Genomic DNA, 24,380 nt, shown 5'->3' with positions numbered 1-24,380 from the left:
CCTTTTGTCGCCAGCAAAACAATGGTCAAAAATGGGTGCCTGAGGGGGTGATTACCAGGGAGTAATCACGTTATGGAGTTTAGGTAAACCGTGAGGATTACTGATCCTGGAATGAGTGCTGCCTAGATTTCATCCCATGCATATTATTTTATACAATGAAGTCTGAGGGTAGTTTTATTTAGTGTGCAGCAGGTGTCATGATCGATATTGATCATCTCGCTGTTAATCCATGATCTTCCTCACTGAAGGATTCATGATGCTGTTAACTACAGATTTATTGTGATGATCTGAAACTTATTACCAGAAAATAAATCCCTCTTCGTTATAAAAACATTTTAGCATTTTAACCCATTCTTCACTATAGGGTAATGCTCCATAATCCAGATGCCTGTGCATACATAGTATGTCTAATTCGTGCTGCACAGCACGCCTCTGATAATGGCAGTGTGAGCTACAAAAGGTTCTGTTGAGCAATAATTAGCCAGTGTGAGATGTGATTTCAATGGAAAGACAGTTATCGCATTGAGCCCTTGATTGTTTGCGACTTTGCCTTGTAGTTACACAATCCATATTTATAGCAATGAATTAAATCAAATACATTCCATTCCCATTATCAGGCTCTTAGTTGCAGTTCTATCTATTAAAAGGCTACTGAATAGAATTCTAACTTCATTGCACTTTATGATGGGATCTGGGAAATTTATTACAGGAACACATCTCATTGAGCAGCTTGTGCCTAAACCCTCTGGATTTAGGTAAATGAGAGCGTGCACTCCATATTGGACAAACAGCCTATGTGAATTTCTCAATAACTTTGGAAATTACTGAACATGGTGATAGGTTTACCTGTGGGTCAGATACCTGGCTGAGCAAAAAAAGGCTTGTACATTACATGCAGTGACTTGCTGCTGTAATCAGTGACTATTGTGTAGCGCAGTGTTGTGCAATAGAAATAAGTGACTAAGCTCATGTGTGGCTGAGGTGACACTATTTTAGCCACGTGCACTAGTTTCAGTGGGACACACCTTACATGCTACAGGTAAATGTACTTCATGTGTATATATTTTCTTAACAAATATCTACCACCCTCCAGTAACCAAGGAATCAAAGCACTCGCAATGATCAAAGAACACTGGAACCCTCTGCTTTTCGTCTTCCTATTATACCAACAAACGCAAAAAAAATACACATACATACACCGTATGAATGAGTATTGAGATCACATGCCCAATGACCATCTATTACTAATCAAATGCAATTAGCCACATCTGGATTCTCAATTAGCCCCGTGGCTGACGTATTGGACAACACTGGCCTAGCCGTCCTCTATGAAGTGTAAACTAACTGGTATAATGGGGAAAATATCAACTTTCTTTTGTAAAGAACTTCACAATCAGTGGGGAGAGGGGAATTTACAGTAGTGGAATTTTTGACCCAAACAATGTGTGTGGTGTAGAGGAGAAAAAAGACTTCCAACTTGAAGTTATAAAACTCTTGAAGTGTAAGATTTTGGCTAAAGGTTTGTTTAAGAACTCTCTCAAACATTCTCCAGATTGTGTTCTAGAACAAAGCGTTCACCTGATGCACATTTAACCTCTTTACTCTTGCACTGTTTAGCGAATTGGGTGGCTAATCAAGAAATTCTAAGAAAAATCTAAAATGTTGTTAAACTCCTGTCTTTTCAGTCAATTTTTAGATTTGCCACAGAATGAGTAATTAGTGCTGTGCCAATATAGTTTTAATATTGGATAATGTATCACACCAGATGACACTCAATTATCTTCTACAATTTCTTCCATGGCAGACTTCCTAGGTCCTGCTCTTTAGTTGTTTGAAATGAAGACACCCTGCACTTCACAGCTGGTTAACAATTGCTCCTTGTAGTGTGCTTGAGCTGGACGCCTATGTGCTTTCAGAAACTGTCCATCAGTTAGGAAGGACATGCTATTCACCCGTTTAGCTATTCACAGGGCACAAGTTAGGAGCCATTTAAAACCGCTTATCCACTTTCAAACCTTTGATCTCTTTCCAGTTGTGAAGTTGGATTTTACCCTCTGATCAACGAGGGTCCAGGTTACATTTTCACACTTCAAACCTCTCCAAGGGCCAATTTTATTGTACAAATGGAATAAATCATATTCTGGGGGAGGAGAATCATCTGGAGACATTTAGAAATGTTTTCATCGTGACCTTTGCCCTTTTAACTATGTAAAAGCCTTATTCTAATTGGTTCTTTAACCAGCAGTTAGAATCATACAGCCACAGAAGGAGGCCATTCGGCCTGTGCCTGCTATTTGAAAGAGCTATCCAATTAATCCCACTCCTCTGCTCTTTCCCCATAACCCTGCAAATTTCTCCTCCAAGTATTTATCCAATTCCGTTTTGAAGGTTACTATTGAATCTGCTCAACCGCCCTTTCAGGTGGTGCTTTCCAGATCATAACTCGCGTAAAACAAAATCTAATTTCCCCCCCTGGATTTTTTGCCAATTGTCCTCTGGTTACCGACCCTCCTGCCAGTGGTAACAGTTTCTCCCCATCTACTCTATCAAAAACCCTCAAGTTTGAGCACCTCTATTAAATCTCCCCTTAACCTTCTCTGTTCTAAGGAGAATAATCCCAGCTTCTTTAGCCTCTCCACACAACTGAAGTCCCTCAGTTGGTGGTATTCATATACTGTGTGACAAAGCTGTTCGTTCCATGTCTCAGCTTGATTTGTTTCTTCCCGTCTGAGGTGGAACTGAACTAAAGCTGTCCATAGCCAGCTGCAGAGAGGAAACTTTTCTCCAATCAGTCAGGCTTGGATTGCAGTTTTCTTTATTCCTAGGTTTTTTTTTTCTGAAACACCCCTTCTTCACTTTGCCTGTTTTTGTGGAAACAGTGTAAAATAACGCAATACAATAAACGGAGGATACGGAGCGTTTATTTCATAAATGAGATTCCTGACATTGTGTGTGATGTTCACTAATGAAGCCTTCCTCATAAGTGGAGCATTTGGATTGCAAACGTTTACTGGTTCCGCATGTTAGACTGTTGTAACAAAGAGGAAATGGTCGTTCCCTGGTCACTGTATCAAAACCTTTCATAATTTTAAAAATAAGGACTGTTTAAAGCACAAGTCACTTCCTTGCTCTGCCCCACGTGATCTGTGTTCATGTTTAAAATAGAGCCGCTCACACTGAAATGCCACCAGAGGGGGCTGTTTCATCCCAATTGCACTGTGTCAATGAATGAGGGGCAAAATTTATTTATCACCTGTCATTTAGTATAAATGTTTTTTAAATCCTATATTCTGGACACTGTAGTATGCATATATAAGAGCAGTTACTACTTAGAGAAGTGAAGTAGTAATTTATACAGTGGCCAAAGTCTTGATCAGTTTCACATTCTATATATAATTGAATCATTGAACTAGTGCCTCATTCTAACCTGTGACTCATTGGAGCAACACTATTTTGGGTTGAGGTTGCTCCACAAATTAACTCATCCTTGCTGGGGGGGGATGTTCAAAGTAGCATTGAATGGGTGGGTGTGTGGGGGAGAGAAGAGAGGAGGTGGTGAACGTTCACAATTAGTGGATCAATTGATGATCATATGGAAACTTATTGAATGGGAAAAAAATTACAAAATCATTTAAGTTAAATTGTTATCTCAAACAGGTATTTATTTCACACTGTTATAATCAGAACTATTGTAAAACATGCATGAAGGTCACACTATTTCTCCCTATGAGGAGAATTACAGCCTTTACAGAACCACTCAACAAGCAACTGGCACCGCCCCTTGCACACTCAATCAGCTCTCATCATTGGCAGATGCTTGAAGCATTTAGATGCTGTTTATGGCCACAAGGGAGGCCACAATGTGTTCAATTGGGGAAGCAGTATACTGTATAGCGTTGTCTTTAAAACCCATTGCCTCCTGCATTTCTAACTTTTCTAATGTTATATTTGTGCTTTTGAGTCTCCCACTTCCACTTGGTCTATTGTGCCTCTGAGTTGCTCTTCCATCATTGTGCTGCAGACCCCTGTGTACTAATCCATCCTATTCCCTCTTAAAGTGAGAGTTGGGGAACACTTCTGAGTGCGCCATCTTCCTTTGTAATGTGAAAAAGTGTATTTTCTTTAATCTGCTTTGTACTAGTGCTTGGGTTTAGTGCAGATTCCAGGAGGCATTCCCAACGTTTACACTAATAAATCTGGTTTGCTTCTGCCCACAAAAACAAACACGTGTAAAAGAGACTCCAGTGAGAATTTATATTCTGCAGTGTCCAGGGCAAGATCAGTTTGACTTCTGAACAAGACATCGGTTACTTGCAAAACCAATAAAAAAATCTGCTCTTGGCAATAGTAGGACAGACTAAAATCTCAACTGGTGGAGGAGTGAGATGATGACTAATTCTAAGGGCACATTGTTAGATCAAAGCTCCAACTATTCCAAAGCAATTAGTGTAAGAATCACTGAAGACCTCACATTACTGGTTCCAGGGTGGAATCCTTCCGCTAGATCTTTCATGAAAAACATCAAGGCAGCTTTTACAGGATCCCACAGCTGTATCCCCATGGATCATAATCATGAAGATCTGGCCGACAGTGGTAAGTTATCAAGATCCACCCCTAAGATAGACCAACCATAGAGGATCCAATGAAACTCTGAGGTAGGCCTTGTAGACTATGCTAGTTGCAGACTCAATCCCTCTCTTGGCATAGGAAATCCACCATGCACGAGGCAAAGCCTAAGCATCTCGATGGACAGTCCAAGCAGGTGGACGCACCTGGCTAATTAATGTACCAATGAGGATCCAATCAGGACAGGGTTAGACAGACTGGATGCAGGGAGGATGTTTGCCCTGGCTGGTGGGTCTAGAACGAGGGGTCACAGTCTCAGGACTGAGATGAGGAGAAGTTTCTTCACTCAGAGGGTGGTGAACCTGTGGAATTCTCTACCACAGAAGGCTGTGGAGGCCAAGTCACTGAATATATTTAAGAAGGAGCTAGATAGATTTCTAGATACAAAAGGTATCAAGGGGTATGGGGAGAGAGCGGGAATATGGTATTGAGATAGAGGATCAGCCATGATCATATTGAATGGTGGAGCAGGCCCGAAGGGCCGAATGGCCTACTCCTGCCCCTACTTTCTATGTTTCTATAGGATGACATGCCACCAGGCCCATTGGGTAGGATTTGCTCACCAAAGGGCCACACAATTACAGGCACTCACTGGACACAGAGCTGGGCATTTTACTGTCAATTGTTATTCCAATCAAGGACCAAATGCAGCTTGCTAAGCTACAGCTGGAAGCAGCAGTTCATGCCCTGCCCTGCCAGTGTGATCCCAGCCTTCTGGAGTATTGCTCCACAGACTGGTATAGCTGGGTTTAGCATCACTTTTATGAGAACTGCAGTTATTACAGTTGCCTTTTGACCAAAAAAAGGTATTTTTGGTGTACAGGTAGAGGAGCTGCTGGAATCTTCAGGCATTACGAATCCTACGATGAGGATGGCTATAAAAAGCAGAGTGCCTTTTAACAGGCACCCTCCCTTAACCAACAGCTTATGACAAAGCTCAACTCAACTATAATTTTTTCATGGCCCTCCCCAGTATCCCACCCCACAGTCTCCTCATGCTTTGTGCTATTTACGCACACAGAGGCTTCCAATGGATCCACTCCACCAAGACCTCACATCGAGTTTACAGATATCCAACACTTCTACAAATGTATATACACGAATATCTCAGGCATCATGTACTGAGGGAATTAATTTGTGAAATATCAAATGAAGGACACTAAATCAGCCAGGTAACCTCTATGGAAAAATAGGCAACTTTGGACAGTTTTGTACATTGACTAACCTCTAGGTCACAGATATTAAGAAACGTTATGCTGCTTTTATACAATGTAACCCAGTTCTTGGGCGAGCAGCCCAAGTGTGCCAACTTGTGGACAGGGCAACTGGTCATCTTGTAAACTGGCTGCACCTGTGGGTCTCACTATTTGGCCAATTTGACCAGAGTGTACGTGAAGTTCCAGCATCGTGATGTCCTCATGTTGTCATAGAAACAGAATGTGGTATGATGTCACAACACGCATGACATCACTGCCCATCAATGCATTGCTACCACTGGGACAGCAGGTTTACTGACCCTACAGCGAGATCAACAGCGGTGGGAAAGACTCTAAGAACAAATCTTCTTACCAACTGGTCTAAAAATGAAATCAGCCGGTTTAGCGTTCAGGTCCTGCGGGCTGTGCAAGAACCATGTGAAAAGAGCTGGCAGCACAAGATCAGCATTGTCCAACTATAGCTAAAGGAAGACTATTTAATTCACATTATTCCATTCATCATAGAATCTTACAGCACAGAAGGAGGCTATTCGGCCCATCGTGCCTGTGCCGGCTCTGTGAAAGAGCTATCCAATTAGTCCCACTCCCCCCTGCTCTTTCCCCATGGCCCTGCAAATCTTTCTTTTTCAAGTATATATCCAATTACCTTTTGAAAGTTACTATTGAATCTGCTTCCACCATCCTTTCAGGCAGTGAATTCCAGATCATAACAACTCTCTACATAAAAAAATTTCTCCTCATTCCCCCACCCCCCTGGATTTTTTACCAATTATCTTAGATCTGTGTCCTTTGGTTACCGACCCTCCTGCCAGTGGAAACAGTTTCTGCTCCTATTTCTTAAGTTCTTATGGAGGATATACTTAGTGTACAGATTTTCTACTTTAGGCAGCAGGAGTATACTCACTTTGTTGCAACATGTAATCACGGGTACTCTTAATCTGTGCAGGCTAAAATAGGAATGAGGATTAAACATGGGGTAAATTTTACAAATGTCGGCATGAAGCCTTGCCTGTTGAGAGCACATAGCAGAAAAATGCAACATGTACGATTTTATCTGTATTATTTTGAAACTTTTAATTTTCATTGGATTTCCATTTTGAAGCTGATGTATTAATGGAGGTGCAGCATAAATTTATGTTAAAGCAAAATGAAAATAGAATACCCCTGTCCTCAAACATTGCAAGTCGCAGGTCATGAATGTGAATGGACGACCTCTTGCTTGTGGGATCCTGGCTGTAAAGGCACAAGATAGCAAATAATAAGAGGCCAAGGTGATGATGCTGAGATCATCGGTTGATGAAGACTGAAGGGCTCTATGGCAGTTAGAAAGAAAGACTTGCATTTATATAGCGCCTTTCATGACCTCAGGATCACAGCCAATGAAGTGCCTTTGAAACGCGGTAGTCATTTGCACAAGGCAAGGTCCCACAAGCAGCAATGACCAGATAATCTGTTTTTAGTGATGTTGGTTGAGCAATAAATATTGGCCAAGACACCGGAGAGAACTCCACTGTTCTTTGAATAGGGCCATTTTACATCCACCTGAGAGGGCAGACAGGGCCTCGGTTTAATGTCTCATCCAAAAGACGATACCTCCAACACTGCAGCACTCCCTCAGTACTGCACGGGAGTGTCAGCCTAGATTTTGTGCTCAAACCTCTGCAGTGGGACTTGAACCCACAACCTTCTGACTCAGAGGCGAGAGTGCTACCACTGAGACAAGGCTGACACCATTTTTATGCTATCTATAATATATTAAAATTCATATTTGTGCCTACAAAGCTTCCTGTTATATTATTGTCACACTTTTGTATCCACATAATATCCACATTTATTATGGAAACTGCCTATGTTTTTGACCAAAACTACCTCTTTGACCAAGCTTTTAGTCACCTGTCCAAATATCTTCTAAGAACATAAGAAATAGGAGCAGGAGTAGACCATATGGCCCCTCGAGCCTGCTCCGCCATTCAATAATATCATGGCTGATCTTCTACCTCAACACCACTTTCCCACCTTATCCCATATTCCTTGATTCCCTTAGTTGCCAAAAATCTATCGATCTCAGTCTTGAATATATTCAATGACTGAGCATCCACAGCCCTCTGGGGTAGAGAATTCCAAAGATTCACAACTCTGAGTGAAGAAATTTTTCCTCATCTCAGTCCTAAATGTCTGACCCCTTATCTTGAGACTATGCCCCCTAGTTCTAGACTCTCCAGCCAGGGGAAACAACCTCTCAGCATCTACCCTGTCAAGCCCTCTAAGAATGTTATACGTTTCAATGAGATCACCTCTCATTCTTCCAAACTCCAGAGAGTATAGGCCCATTCTACTCAATCTCTCCTCATAGGACAACCCTCTCATCTCAGGAATCAATCTAGTGACCTTTGTTGCACTCCCACTAAGGCAAATATATCCTTCCTTTAGTAAGGAGACCAAAACTGTACACAGTACTCCAGGTGTGGTCTCACCAGAGCCCTATATAATTGCAGCAAAAACCTCCTTACTCTTAGCCTTTATTGCAAGGGGGTTGGAGTATAACAAACCATTTGCTTTCCTGATTGCTTGCTGTACCTGCATGTTAACTTTGTGATTTATGTACAAGGACAACCCAAATCCCTCTGAATACCAACATTTCTTAGTCTCTCACGCTTTAAAAAATGTTCCATTTTTTAATTCTTCCTACCAAAGTGGATAATTTCATATTTTCCCACATTATACTCCATCTGCCACCTTCTTGCCCATTCACCTAACCTGTCTATATCCCTTTGCACCCTCTTTGTGTCCTTTTCACAGCTTACTTTCCCACCACTTATGTGGCTCGGTGTCAAATTTTGTTTGATAATGCCCCTGTGAAGCGCATTGGATGTTTTATTACATTAAAGACGCTATATAAATGTGAGTTGTTATGTAAACTTACCCACTCACCAAAGGTGGCATTGCGGCACCTCAGTTTTGCGTCAGCTGGTACCTCGACCTGACCTACAGAGAAACTCCTTTATTCCAATGAGCTCAACATCTCTGTTTCCCACATTGCTGCATGTTTCCCTATTAAACTAATAAATCTATGTAAAACCACCTAAAAGCTACACTTGGGCCTCAGTCCTCATGTGATATGCCTTGGCAGATTGACCAGTACTATCACTGATTCATCTTGAGACCGGTGCAGAGAAGTAACTGTTGGTAATGCTGCTCAATCTGACCGTAGGACATTTCTTTGTCAGTTATTTTAACAGCGGTGTTAACCTGTTTAAAATAGATTGAATAATGCCAGTGTGAAAATAGCGGAGAAGGCTGATCTTACAAGTGTTCCTAATATCTGGGCTCACACCACACCACTGACCTCCCCTAACCCCTGTTTTGTCCTTCGCCCCCACCTGTATAGCACCTTGGTTATCTGGAAGTGCTAATATAAATATATTATTCTATAATAAATGCACTTTGCTGTTGTTGGAGGCACTGGTCATTTCACACGATGTGCAATTGGTTCTATATCTCCGGGATAACGGGGAGGGGAAGGTGTCGAGGGTTATTCCATATCTCCGGGATCAAACCTGCCTTACATTGCCTGGATTTCCCATGGTGATTCTCTTAACCCTCCCGGGTTATTCCCATGATCGAGGCCCCTTAGTGTGTGGAGTGCACAAACATACTTGGAAGATGCAGTTGGACTGGGTTTTCATTTAATGAAATTTCAAAATCGAGATTGATAAGATTTTTGTTGGGTTAGGGTATTTAAGAGTTAAGGTGGATAGATGGAGTTAAGATATAGTCCAGCCATGATTTACGATGTTGCCAGGACTGGAGAATTTTAGCTATGATGACAGATTGGATAGGCTGGGGTTGTTTTCCTTGGAACAGAGGAGGCTGCGGGATGATTTGATTGAGGTGTACAAAATTATGATGGGCCTAGATAGAGTGGATAGGAAGGACCTATTTCCCTTAGCAGAGGGGTCAATAACCAGGGGGGGCATAGATTTAAAGTGATTGGTAGAAGGATTAGAGGGGATATGAGGAAATATTTTTTCACCCACCCAAGAGAGTGGCGGGGGTCCTGGAACTCACTGCCTGAGAGGGTGGTAGAGGCAGAAACCCTCAACTCATTTAAAAAGTGCCTGAAGAGCCGTGACCCGCAGGGCTACGGACCAAATGCGGGAAAGCGGGATTAGGCTGGGTGGCTCGTCTCCCAGCGGGCGCGGACATGATGGGCCGAACGAAATTCCTTCCGCGCGGTAAATTGTCTATGATTCTAATTGAATGGCGGGACGGGCTCGAGGGGCTGAATGGCCTCCTACGTTGGGATGTCCCAGGGAGAGATTTCTGCAAAGACTGCACTGGTTTCCATTCACACGCGGGAGATGGCGATGGTGGGAGAGGAGGAGGAGGGAGGGGTGGGGGGGGGCGGAGCCACGAATAGATACTCGAGGTTCCAACTCCTTTGTCACTGTTTCCAGTTCCTTGGCCACATTGTATCAAAAACCCGCGGGGGGGGGGGGGAAGAGAGAGAGAGAGCGCGCAGGCGCGCCCCGCCCAACCACCACGTGTGTCCATCGGGCTTTGAAGCGCCGAGCAGCGAGAGGCGGGGCGCGGCGGGCACGCGCGCGCGCGCGCGAGAGAGAGAGAGGGTGCACGCGCACGCTCGCGCGCGGCGCGCTCCCGGGCCGCCTCTTATAGTCCCGCAGTATGGGAGCTGCCCGCAGTTGCAGCCGGTGAGCGGCGGAGAGTGTATGTGTGAGTCGTGCGTTGCTATAGGCGTCGCTCTTTTATTGCCTTCTTACTAACTTAATGTTAATCGTTTAAAGAGTCTTATCAGACTCCCCCCACTACCCTTTTGTTTTGTGTTTACCTCGGGAGTTGTTAATTATTTACTGATATAACTGAAGTGACAGGAACCCCGGGACTGACCTAGCACTATAGTGAGTGGTATCTCTGCGATTGAACTATTGGATTTCTTTTCAACTAAAATGTGAATTTTAATTGTGCTTTTATTATTTTATATATCTAGCTGCTCACCAACAACCTAAGCTGGGCGCTGGTTTATGTATAAAATGACATCGTGTATGAGACACATTTTTAAATTACTTATTCAAGATGCGTAGATAACATTTTGTGTCAGTATGACTGAAGTTGTGTACTTTTTCTCATCTTATTTGGTCCTGAACAATTTTTTAAAACTTGATTTCAGTGTTTTTGTTTTGAACAAAATAGCTTTTTAATTTCCTTTTTTTTAAAAAAGGAAAACAGTCCTCAGCTAATCTAATCTAGGACTGAACAGGGTATAAACTGCAAACTCTATAGGCTTTCGAACTGGGGTCATGGATCTATGGGGATCAGAAAGGTCAGATTGCTGTATTTTTCAGTATTTCTTGACTTACTACCATGTTCTCTCTGTACAGTAATAACATTCTGCAGTGATGGCAGTTTTCTTTTGACACTGCCTGTCAGAAGCTATGATAATGACCAGGACTCAGTATTGTTTTATGTGTTGAAGCCTGACTTGTATATGTTTTATGATGCTTGGATTTTTTTAGAGATTTGGTTCGATGATAGAGGGTGAAGGTGGGAAACAATCTATCATGGATTGTTTTTGGTTCTGAAGTTCAGAGGAGATTTTGAATTATCTTCATAAGGGTTGTATTTATAACAGGAACCACATATGGTTGAATTTCATTCTACGTGGTCATGATACATGACTTTATGCCTGCAGTGAAAAATTGGAAACTATTTAAAAGAAAAGGCAACAGTATGAGGGGGAGGGATCCCTCGGGGAGGGAGGAGGGCATCCTTTGGGAGGGGGAGGAGGAGGGCATCCTTTGGGAGGGGGAGGAGGAGGGCATCGGGCATCCCTCTTGGGAGGAGGAGGGCATCGGGCATCCCTCTTGGGAGGAGGGGGGGAGGGCATCCCTCTTGGGAGGAGGGGGGGAGGGCATCCCTCTTGGGAGGAGGGGGGGAGGGCATCCCTCTTGGGAGGAGGGGGGGAGGGCATCTGCATCCCTCTTGGGAGGAGGGGGGGAGGGCATCCCTCTTGGGAGGAGGGGGGGAGGGCATCCCTCTTGGGAGGAGGGGGGGGAGGGCATCCCTCTTGGGAGGAGGGGGGGAGGGCAATCCCTCTTGGGAGGAGGGGGGGAGGGCATCCCTCTTGGGAGGGAGGGGGGGAGGGCATCCCTCTTGGGAGGAGGGGGGGAGGGCATCCCTCTTGGGAGGAGGGGGGGGGAGGGCATCCCTCTTGGGAGGAGGGGGGGAGGGCATCCCTCTTGGGAGAGAGGGGGGGAGGGCATCCCTCTTGGGAGGAGGGGGGGAGGGCATCCCTCTTGGGAGGAGGGGGGGAGGGCAATCCCTCTTGGGAGGAGGGGGGGAGGGCATCCCTCTTGGGAGGAGGGGGGGAGGGCATCCCTCTTGGGAGGAGGGGGGGAGGCATCCCTCTTGGGAGGAGGGGGGGAGGGCATCCCTCTTGGGAGGAGGGGGGGAGGGCATCCCTCTTGGGAGGAGGGGGGGAGGGCATCCCTCTTGGGAGGAGGGGGGGAGGGCATCCCTCTTGGGAGGAGGGGGGGAGGGCATCCCTCTTGGGAGGAGGGGGGGAGGGCATCCCTCTTGGGAGGAGGGGGGGGAGGGCATCCCTCAGAGTGGGGGAGGGTATCCCTCGCTGAGGGTGGTGAGGGGACCCCTCGCTGAGGGGGGAGAGGACTCTAGGTGAGGCGACTCTCTGTGAGGTGTCCTTCGGGGAGTCGGGGGATGTCCTTTGTGGAGAGAGGGGAGGGTGTCCCTCAGTGGGGTGGGGAGGCGAAGCCACCTGGTTCTCCCATTCAGTTTACGTCTCTGTGACGGCCTGTGAGTTGCCCATCGCCCACATTAATAGTCCACACACATTGTATGGGAAAGGACAACGGCTTCCACCTTGGGCTCTATTGGTTAGCCCTGTTCACGTGGTAAATCCGATTGTTTCTAAAATGTTCCAGTTACAGAACTTCACTCTGTGGGCAACTGAGAGTCCAAACAGCAGCCCACAAATCAAAATGTCCAACCTGATTGTTATATTTTGTTGTTGGAACCCCCTCCCTCCCCTCTTAAACCCCCCTCCCCCCAAATAGAATTTTCTGCTAAAGCACAAAGTAGAACAAAAAATGGACAAAGGTTCCCATTGGTGAGTGACTCATATCCTAAACAAGTTCGAGTGAAGTGCGTTTGGTAAACAAAAATTGGAGAAGGCTGAATCTAGCAACGGTGATGACAAAATATACACTTCTGCTAACCCTGCCCCACCTGTCTGATGTATCCAGGTGTAAGCACTGGTCCCAGAGGTGGGGAGGGGGAGGGCCATGAGCACTTACTTGCATTAAAAGCAAATATATAGGAAAATAACTGGACATTACAATTTTCAAAACATTGTCTCAGTTTGAAAGACCTAGTGTGAAGGAATATAATATTTCCAAACATTTCTTTATTGCATAAAAAGACTCAGCACTTAACAGTGAAAGAGTCCAACAGTCTTACACTTCGATGTGTGAAGGTAAAAATAGGCAGCCTAACCAGTAACACACGTGCTCTTTCACAGGCACCTTGCTCTGAAATTCCCCTCCATAAACCCCCCACCTCCCTCTCTTCCTTTTAAGACCCTCCTTAAAACCTACCTCTTCTACAAAGCTTTTGGTCGCCCCTCCTAAAATCTCCTTTGTCAATTTTTTCCTTACACCTCTGTGAAGTGCCTTGGGACATTTCTTCAAAGTTGCTATATACATGTTGTTGTTGAATGCAAGTTATAAATGCTGGCCTTGCCAGCGACGCCCACATCCCATAAACAAATTTTAAAAAAATTATTGCTGTGAAGACATTCTTCCCATCAGATAATGTCATTCTGTTCTCCCGCCATGACTTAGGAGAACCGTAGAATTTTACAGCACAGAAGGAGGCCACTCCGCTCACTGTGCCTGTGCTGGCGTTTTGCTTAGAGCAATCCAAAGACTAATCCCTCCGCCCTGCTTTCTCTCAGTAGCCCTGTATCTTCCTTTGTGCTCAGTGTGGCAATTTGAGTTTTACCCCCTCAAACCTTTAATGTGTTTGGTCGGATTATCATCACAGTCCTGTTTAGGACTTAGTGAGCTGGGATCTTTCCTTGTTCCTAATAAATTCTTAATACCAGTGCCCTGGAGCATAAGAGATAGGAGCTCCGCCATTCAGTGAGATCGTGGCTGCTCTTCGACCTCAACTCCACTTTCCTGCCCGGGTCCCCATATCCCTTGATTCCCCTAGAGTCTGAAAATCTATCGATCTCAGTCTTGAATATACTCAATGACCCAAGATCTACACCTCTGGGGTAGAGAATTACAAAGATTCACAACCCTCCTAAGTGAAGAAATTTCTCCTCATCTCAGTCCTAAATGCCCGACCCCTTATCCTGAGACTATCCCCCCTAGTTCTAGACTCTCCAGCCAGGAGAAACAGCTTCTCAGCATCTACCCCCGTCAAGCCCTCTAAGAATCTTATACATTTCAATGAGATCACCCCTCATTCTTCTAAACTCCAGAGGATGCGAATTGAGTTTACAGCAACTAAATTAAGAGCACGAAACAGGTGGTGCTGAGCATCACCACAGGCTATTTGCCAACTATATGGAACATTTTGTTAACCGAGATCTTCCTGGACGTAGATGATCCTTTGGATGTCTATTCTTGCTGCTTTACAGCGTATAAACAAGGGGGGATGAGACACTTTAATTGATCAGTGCGAGCAGTTGATTTGAAAACTACACAACGGAATCTTTCGTCCGATTTTTATGCTGCTCCTGACCCCTGTGCAGTGGCCCCTTGAAAGTGCACTTATTGAATTTCACAGCACAGAAGGAGGCCAATCGGCCCATCGAGCCTGTGCTGGCTCTCTGAAAGAGTTATCCCATTAGTCCTGCTCCCCCTGCCCATTTAAATTTATTCTCTCTCAAATATTTATCTTCCCTTTTGACAGCTATTATAGGTTCTGCTTCCACCACTATCCCTGGTAGGGCAATCTGTGCAAAAAAATATATATATTTCTCCTCTCTCCATTCTTTTAGTGATAATCTTACATTTCTGCCATTTAGTTACTGACGGGTGGAAATATTTTTTTTTGATTTTTATTTAATTATGACCTCCCGTGATTTTCAACATCTGGACATCACCCGTGAGCAGGTTTGGGCTTGGCTGTGATTTCCTCCTTTTTCTCCCACCCCAGTGTGAGAAGCCGTTCATTGCTCACAGTCTACACTCAGACATAAAGGCCCCGATTTTTAAGGGGGGGGTGGAGTGGGCGCGTGTACAGTGCTCACGAGCCCTGAAATGGGCGGTGAGTCCAGGGGATGTGGAGGCCTGGCCCATCTTAATGGCTGGGCCTCATTTGAATACATTTTCTCCGACTCCCGCCCGAACCCCAGCCAGACCCACCGCCTGACTGGGAGCCGGGAGCGGGAGTTTGATGGCTGGAGGCCGCAGCCCGGGGACCCATGGGAATGGTCCCCGACAGTCAGCTGAGGGAGGGGAGGATTTCTGGAGGCGATTGAGAAGGTGGGGGGGGGGGAATCCAGGTACAAGAGAAGTCCAAGGCTTCCTTTTGAGGCCTGGAGGTGCACTCCTGTCCCTCTTGGCCCACAAGGAAAACCTTAACTGCTGGCCCTGTTCTGGCCCATGATTCCCCTCCCAAGAGGTCTGGCCTGGTCGGGGGGGGGGGAGAAGCTGACACTGCCCCCTCGCTACACCCGCCCCCCCTGCAGATCGGGTCCAGGTGACATAATTGGACTCGATCTACATATTTAAAGTAGGACTCCGCTCAAAAGGGCAGGTTAAAATTGGGACACGGCGAGAAGGCAGTAGGATCAGAGGGAGTAAGTGACTGGCCTCATCTTAACTGCCCCCGCCCGCCCGCTTTCCACCAGGCTGGAGGGGTGGGGGGAGGTTAAAATCAGGACCAATGAATCGTCCCATGGTCAGGGCTGAATCATATGCCAAAAGGAGACACCAACTTCAGGGGAGGGGAGAAAATTGAGGGGGGGGGGGGGGAAAAACAACAAACCTGTTTCATCCAGTCCAGTAACTAGCCCTGAGCTCCCTGTCAGCCACCCCTTAACAAGTTTGCCGTTCGTACAATTAATTCCAGCCAACTCCACATTGACTGGCATCATTCTCTTGTTGTAACTTAAAGCTGCACTTAAAATTTTCTCTGCACCGGGATAATAGTTTTAAAAAGGGGTTTAATGTTAGCCTTTGGAACGATAATTAAATAACCAGTGCTCCCTTACCATAACCCACCCACAAGTTTCTCTTTCTTAGTGTGCACTCTATGCATGATTTATTTTTGTCCTTTCAAGCTTATTGTAAAGCTCTTGTCCCATTGCTCTCATTAGGGTGGCCAGGGGAGATGCACAGGGCCAGGCCAGTTGTCCCACAGCAGATGCACACATTCCAACATGGGAAGAATTTGCTGCAAATGGTCTCGGAAGGCTGTGTTTTCTGGTACAAGCTAACCATAAATAACAACTATCTGCAAAACAAGCTGTGCTTTTCTGCTATGTAGCGAAATGGCACCATAGTCGCAATATATTTTAAGCTGTTTAATTTTTGCCAACTAAGCCTTTTGGTTAAAAAGATCATATGGGAGCTGTGATCCTTGCTGTGAAAAGATATATGGTTGTGTCCCAGAAAGTTTCTGCTTGTCTAACTTGGAAGGTGTTGAATATGATTTCTAGTCAGATAGTTAAAGATTAGATAAGTCCTGGTACTGTGTGTGCCCAAAAAAAATTGGCACTCTTTTATTGATCACTGACAGGATTGCCTCGCGATATACTTCAAAACTGACCTCTGAGCAGGTCAGTACTGCCCCTTCCCGTGCACCAGACGTATGCAAATATATGTACGCATATACACAATACATGTACACACGCTCGTTTTTTGTTTGAAATACTTTCAGTGCACATACAATTTAACGCATTAATTGAGATCTTAATCACAATGTTAGCAAATGTGCAACTTCATATTCCTTGTGATGTCATTTTGTGAAAATTTCTGCTTTCAATCAAAATGTAAAATATTTGTGCTTTTTAATGGTCTGATGTATTGATCCTTTTATAAAAGGGGCACTTTTCCTGTAATTTTGCTGTCTTTTATCCCCCTCAAAAAAAAAAACCCCCTCTGCTGTTTTCTGTGTTAGGGCAGACTTGGGTGGTGTCCTGCTCCACACTGGGGCTGTCTGCGATGCTGCACTCTCTCCTGGCTGGGCCTTCAATGGCCATTCTTCATCCCTTCCACCAGGCATCCTAACCGAGGCTTGTAAGCTCAACCCCAAATGGCTGATAAAGTTGACAATCAAACCTTGAGACTTAACAGTTTAATACAGTGACTATTCGACTCCTTTGGAGTTTGTTCCATTTAATTGAATCCTGCTTAAAAATATGTCAGTCGAGTGATTTGTTACATCTTTAATTTACAGCAATGGGGAGGAAATGGAAATTTTTTCATGTCAGTCTGACACCACAACCGGTCTAATTTAAAATGGAGAAAGGAAAGGTTTAAAAATTACCAATTAACTATTTCACTGCACAAATGTTAGATTTTATTAAGTTTATCCGTACAACACATTGGCCCAGAATTTGCAGAAACAACAACAGCTTGTGCACGAGGCATGCCGTTATTAATGTGCAAATTGGCCAGAAACTTGTGGTGAGGAAGAGATACCCTGTGAATTGTGATTTGCCACAAGTTGCTGGACGATTTGCACCGCTCCGCCGTTAGCTTTGCGAAAACGGCATCTCGCGCTTAATCTCCCTGTGAGTTTCATGAAGTTGCTGCATTTGCACATTAATTGCCCGTTAAACTCGCCTCAAAGTTACATCTAGTAGTTAATAGCGTAAGTACCTGTTTGGCAGTCATTAACAGTAATCACATTGTTAATCAACATATCTTGTCCAGAAAGTGAACAATTAAAAGTGTGGAGTCTCATTCCTTCAGGTAGCGAATTGTTATTGGAGATTTTTAAAATGTCATTTTAAAAAAATATTCCATCTTTTTCTTTCTGTCTCTTTTTTTTCTCTTTATGCAATCTTTCTTTCCCTCTCTTTATTTCTCTTTCTGTACCTGATTTCACCCTATTTCCTTCTCAGTCCTTTCTCTGTTTATTTCTCAATCCTTCTATCTCATTAGTTAAGGAGATGGACTGTTTGTCCCACCATTCACTAAGGTCCCAGATGTGCCGTTATCCGCTCTCACTTCCAGTAACGAACAGGGCAAAACATTTTTGAGCTGAAGGAGGCAGGAAAAGTCTAATTAACAGGGTGCGCCCTGAGATGCCCCACTCCAGCAAAATCTGGGCCAATATTTTAATTTCAACAGTTAAAGTTAGTTTTTATTGTTTTTAACATTAAATATTCTGCTTATGGTTACAAAAATAGTAAACAGTTGTGAAGCTGCTGATGCAGACTGTGGCTATTGATGTACTAATGACATGTAGAATGAAGGTAGTCTTTATTACCCCATCAATTTGTGCTTTGAAAAGTCATGTATAAAGTAACTGCGATATTTATGAAGCTTTCTTTATGAATTAATCTTCTCTCAGCACAAACTAGGATTTTATACCTAGCATTTTTGTTTGATGTTTTTGCTCAATAGTTTTCTCTTGCCATTGTCACCCAACTGGTTCCATCCCTACTTTAAATTGACCCCATCTGTGAATGTGTTAATCTAACCTGAATCTCAGTGCTGTTTTTTTAAAAAAAACAATTATTCTTGGGATATGGGTGTCGCTGGCAAGGCCGGTATTCATTGCCCATCTCTAGTTGCCCCTTGAGAAGATGGCTGTGAGCTGTCTTCTTGAACCACTGCAGTCCATGTGGTGAAGGTGCTCCCACAGTACAGTTAGGGGGGGAATTTCAGGATTTTGACCCAGGGACGATGAAGGAACGGCCGATATATGTCCAAGTCGGGATGGTGTGTGACTCTGAGGGGAACTTGGAGGTAGTGGTGTTCCCATGCTCCTGCTGGCCTTGTCCTTCTAAGTGGTGAATGTCATAGATTTGGGAGGTACTGCCGAAGAAGTCTTGGCGAGTTGCTACAGTGCATCCTGTCGATAGTACACACTGCTGCCATGGTGCGCTGGTTGTGGTGGTGGGAGTGGTTGGTTAAGCTGGTGGGTGGAGTTGTACAAATGCAGCAGTAACTTTGAACACAAGAAGATGGTGGTGCAAGACATTGGAAAGTCTCATCCATCATTGGGGCCACTGTCTTATTGGAGATTGGTGGGTTTGATGCCTGTGATTTTTTTTTGTCTCAAACAGTGGGCAGTTTACCCGTGATTGTTCGATAAGCCGCTCACTGGTGGTGCAGGCCTCGAAATTCCGCCCAGTTAGTTTTCCAGCGTGGTGCTTGGGGGAAGAATATTGACCAAGACACCAGAGGAATTCCCTGCTCTTCTTCCAATACATTACCTGTTCAAATCCTGGAGTGGGCCTTGAACATACTGATGTGGGCACGAGAGCTACCAGCTGAGTCAAGCTGGTGTGTTCTACTACATAAAGTAGTCAAAACCACGGAGGTGTTAGATTCCAGATTCCTACTCAACAACAAAGTTCAAAGAACAAGGGACCATCAGGAAGCGCTATTTTACACAAAGGGTATTAGAAATCTGGAATTCTCTCTTCCCAAAAGCTTGTGGACGCTGGGGGGCAATTGGAGCTGATTAATAATTGAAATTAATAGATTTTTGTTAGGTAAGGGTGTCGAGGGATATGGAGCAAAGGCGGGTAACTGGGTTTGAGGTACAGATCAGCAGTGATGTAACTGAATGGCAGAGCAGGCTTGAGGGGCTGAATGGCCAGCTCCTTTTCCTATGAAAAAGCAAATTTGTCATTTCATTCAGTTTTTTAATTGTGGGTTAACATTCCGATGGCAAAACCCAGAAAATCCAGCAGTGACATTTCATACATTTTTGGTTCTTAATTAAATATCCTGTGCTGCCACATCAAGCAAGGTATAGAAAAACATTTCCCTGCAACTGGAAAATGAAGATTAATCACCAAAGGGCCAGTTTCTGTTTTATTTAACGTCACAGCTTCCATCCAGTAATGCAGGGTAAGTAATTTGCAAGGACATTTTGGTTAGGAAGCATTTTTTTTTCAGAGCCAAATTGATTGGTTAGCGTTTCCCATTTTCTAAAGATAGAGATTTGATGTTAGTTCTCTTTATGTTCTATAATAGTCAACGTTGTCTCATTCAAGGTATCATTGTACCATAGTGCCTACTCCTGATAATTCAAAGCTGTTTTAAAAACAATTGTTTGAAAGTGCTTGAAAAATTGGGATTATCCAGGAATCTAAATTAAGCAACATAAATAACACCTCAAAGTTGGAATTTAGTGCTTTTAAAAAGTAGGATTGTCAGATAATTTGAATCAAATGACTTTGAATTAAAAGTAGTAGACTGTGATGGAATTTACTTTTGAGAGAGTTGATGAAATGTCCTTGATTAACACATTCTGAATTATAGTGTTCCACTTTCTCCAGTTTACCCACCGTCTCTTTGGTGAGGTAATGAACTTGTAGGGTTTCTTGTCGTTACCTAATTAAGTTGCACCGTGATACTTAAATTTAAATAAGCATTAATTGCGTGGAAAGCTGGGATGTGAATATTTTGCATTCCCCCCCCCCCCCATAACGGCAACATTTTCTAAGAAGTTTTTTGTTCCACAGGAGCCTGATGCTGTGTAATGGAAATGGATTGTGACTGTCTGTGCTGAATGATCTGGTTTGTTGAATCAACTCCGAATGAGGACATCGGGTATGGCTTCCTTTAAGCAGCAGAGGGTGGAGGAATGTTATGAAATTGGAGAAGAACTGGGAAGGTAGGAATGCTATAATTTGACATCTCCTATTCTGTTTAACTAAGCTGCATGTTGATGCACGAAATTCAGAAATTCTTTGAGGGTAAATGTATATTGACCCTCGCTCTCTGTGAGCTTCAGTGTGCAAACTACACTGAATGGCCTGCAAGCTTGTACTATATCTACAATTTTTCACCCCATTCTTTTTGCCCCTTCCCATTTTTTAAAAGTTGTTTCCTTTGCTTGTTTGAGGCTGTATCCATTGTCCTTAGCCGTGGGCGCTTGCAGGCCACCCATTCCGCTGTTCCTGAGCTTCTGCCAGCACGTCTCTGCAACCAGTCACTTAAAAACATGTGCCAGTGGTCTGCTGCATCAGCCCACCGTGTTGTGCAACTTGTACAGTTTGTTGGTGATTTTAATATTTCATTATTACTGTACAGTTTTTGAATTAATATTTATTATCACTACAGTTTTTGAATTAATACTTCTGATGTACAATTTTTGAATTAATAATTCAATATTACTATGCAGTTTTTCAATTAATGGGTCAGAAATTGCTCCATAGATTTATACTAATCCACTACTTCAGCCACTTCCTCTAATTCCCCATATATTTAATTGTAAACAATTTTACAACACCAAGTTATAGTCCAACAATTTTATTTTTAATCCCACAAGCTTTCGGGGGCTTTCCCCTTCCTCAGGCGGCCTGAGGAAGGGGAAAGCCCCCGAAAGCTTGTGGGATTAAAAATAAAATTGTTGGACTATAACTTGGTGTTGTAAAATTGTTTACAATTGTCAACCCCAGTCCATCACTGGCATCTCCACATCATATATTTAATCAGCAGTAACAGCAGCCAGGGCCATGTTTGTATTGTGATGACGCCTCCCACAATGATGCCGTTAGGTACTACCTGATTTTTCCAAACTGAAAATCTGAGAGCAGAGAGAGATGGATTTCACTATTGATTTTTTTTTAAAATGTTGAAAAATAAATCTTGTTGGGTGGGGTTTTCATTCGGTTTCTGTGTAATGAAATCAGTGGTCATTGGGTCCTCCATAATTGATACGGGCATAAACAGCATATAAGGAGCATTCGTTCTCGATGCCTGAGAACAGCATGCAAAATGAGATTGTAGTGGTTAGGATTATGATAAAATTAGGCAAACAAGGTTATAGAAAAATAATTTTTCCAAATAGCTTTTCATGTAGACTATTTCTCTGCATGCCCCTGCTTTCTTCAGTATTTCAAAATTTTGTAAAGTTCGAGAACTTGTAAGGGGGACATATGCATCTAGAACCTACTGCTAATAATACATATGATCTTAGGAATCCGTTGTGTAATTGTTACCTGGGTTTTGGAGTTCATTCAAGGTAAATAGAGCTGAGGGAGGGCACTCGGTCCATTTTAGCTTGCTCATCTAGTAAAACTAGATGGTGTCTCCCATTGCACCATCCAACTATTTTTAAATGTCTTCAAGGTTTTTGCCTCCACTACCCAACAGTCTGTTCAAGAGCTAATCACTCTTTTTGGGTGAAGAACTTCTGGATGTTGGTTCTATATTTGAACTTTGAACCGTTTCCTCTTCTACTTTCATGGCATACCTGAAGTAACACTGGATTTATCTTTTCTGTGCTGATTTAGTATCTTATTTACTTCCACTCAGACCCCTTTGCAGTTGCCTCTGTTCAAGGGTGAAGAACCAAAGTGTTTTGTTCTCCACTTTTTCCTGAGACTTCACTCTTCTGTCTCTGGATCAGCCTCATGGATCCTTTCTGCGTCACCTCCAGAACTTTGATAGTTCCATTGTGTCTCGGCGACCAAAATTGGATACAGTAGATGAAGTATACAATTTCAGTATAACATCTTGAGTTATACTCTTCTGATTTAGCAATGAAATTCAGCTTTCTAGTTGCTTTGGTTGCTGGTCCACAGTAATTAAGTGCCGAGTCCAATACCCAGAGCCTCCCTACCACTGCCATCTTTGGCTAATTTTACGCCATTCCTGGAGTTACAGATGCCTCCCATTTTTTTTTCTTTTAATGTCCAGTACCTTACTCTTATCCATTTCATTGGCATTGTTCATTTACCAATTTTATTTAGCTCCTTTTGTAGGCCCTTGGCTGCTTAATCAGACTCAATTAGTGTCAACCGTGAATTGGGCAAATTGTATTGAGTTTCTGAATTTAATTCATTGTTGCAAATTAGAAACAGGAGGGGCCCCAGCACTAACCTCTAGGGCACTGCAATCAGTACTGTTCCCTCCCAGAACCTTACAATCACTTCTCGTTAAAGTTTCTTTTCCTTCAGCCGATTTCTTATCCTAGTTTCAGTTTTTACCTTGAATTCCAATTGCTTTAAGCTTGTGTAGCAGCCTTTCATGAGGAACTTTGTCAAAGGAGACCACATCGTAAGGTTTTTCACAGTTCACTTGGGATGTCACTTCCTCAAAGAAGTCAAGATCAGGTGGGTTCTCCTCTCTTTGAATCCATGCTGGCCGTTACTTGATGAATATCTCTACAAGAATAACAGAGCAAGTTTGCTCTGATCGTTTTCAGGAACTGCAGCTTCTGCTTTCTTGTATACGCAGCTATGAAATTCCAGAGTAGAAAATATTGACAGAAAAAAATTGAAAGACATCTAATTAAGCTGAAGCCTACAGGAATGTAGGGTAGAGTTGGGAACTGGATATGAAATTGGCTTTAGGATGAGAAACAGACAGTAATATTTTGGATAGAGAGTTGATGAGTAGAGTTCCCAGGCTTTTTATGGCCCTATCGACTTATACTTTCACTTTCAAGGAGTTATGTATTGACACCCATCACCGTTGAATGAAAATTCTATTCTTGCTTTTCCTCCCCAAATGCTTCAATAGCATTTTGGGTTTTATAAATAGGGCATAGACTACAAGAGCGAAGAAGTTCTGATTTTTAAGTTTGTACAAGGCAATAGTTAGTTCACAGCTTTAGACATCCCATTGTAGAAAGAACATTAAATCCATAGATTAGATAGAATTTACAGTACAGAAACAGGCCATTAGGCCCAACTGACCTATGCCGTTGTTTATACTCCACACGAGCCTCCTCCCACTCTGATTACCTCTTCCCACCCTGCCCCCGTATCCCTCTATACCCTTCTCCCTCAGGAATGCATCGAGCCCCCCCTTCAGTGCATCATTGATATCTGCTTCAACCACTCCATGTTAGTTCCACATTCTCACCACTCTGTTTCACCAGGATGATACCAGGGATGAGAAACTATAGTTATGAGGAGAGACTTGAGATACTGGGACTATTTCCACTGGAGCAGCGAAAGCCAAGAGAAGATGTAATAGAGGTTTTCAAAATTATGGAGAGTTTTTGAAAGGGTGAATAGGAAAAGACTACATTCTCTGCTTTAGGGAGTCAGTGATGTGGGGTCGTGTATTTAAGATTGCACTAAGTGGATGAATGTGTTAAATTAGAAGCAGTTTCTTTACTCAGTTGTTGGAGCATTGAGTGCTGTTCCACAGGGAGTATTTGAATCTTTTGAACCATTGAAACTTTTAACGGAAAAGTGGATAAATATTTGAAATAGAGGATGATAAAGGGCAATGGGGAGAAAACGGGCAGTGAGATTGGTTTTGAACTGAGTCAGTGCCGAGATGATGAGCTGTTTGGCCTCCTCCTATGCTGTAGGTGCTGTGACATTGATTGGCACGTTCC

General features: G+C 43.5%; 1 protein-coding gene across 2 annotated transcripts in view; it reads left to right on the top strand.

The window, feature by feature from the left end:
• Window positions 1-10,465: 10,465 nt before the first annotated feature.
• dapk2b (death-associated protein kinase 2b) overlaps window positions 10,466-24,380 on the top strand; it is a 138,791-nt gene continuing 124,876 nt past the window's right edge. For both annotated transcript variants that reach the window (XM_067973324.1, XM_067973323.1), the window contains exons 1-2: window positions 10,466-10,577; window positions 20,545-20,696. In XM_067973324.1, coding sequence (XP_067829425.1) covers window positions 20,620-20,696 — 77 coding nt within the window. In that variant the 5' untranslated portion in view covers window positions 10,466-10,577; window positions 20,545-20,619. The remainder of the gene's footprint in view (window positions 10,578-20,544; window positions 20,697-24,380) is intronic.

Source organism: Heptranchias perlo, chromosome 38, assembly GCF_035084215.1.
Source record: "Heptranchias perlo isolate sHepPer1 chromosome 38, sHepPer1.hap1, whole genome shotgun sequence".
NCBI classification, from domain to species: Eukaryota; Metazoa; Chordata; class Chondrichthyes; order Hexanchiformes; family Hexanchidae; genus Heptranchias; species Heptranchias perlo.
This window is presented reverse-complemented; position numbering and strand designations above follow the sequence as displayed.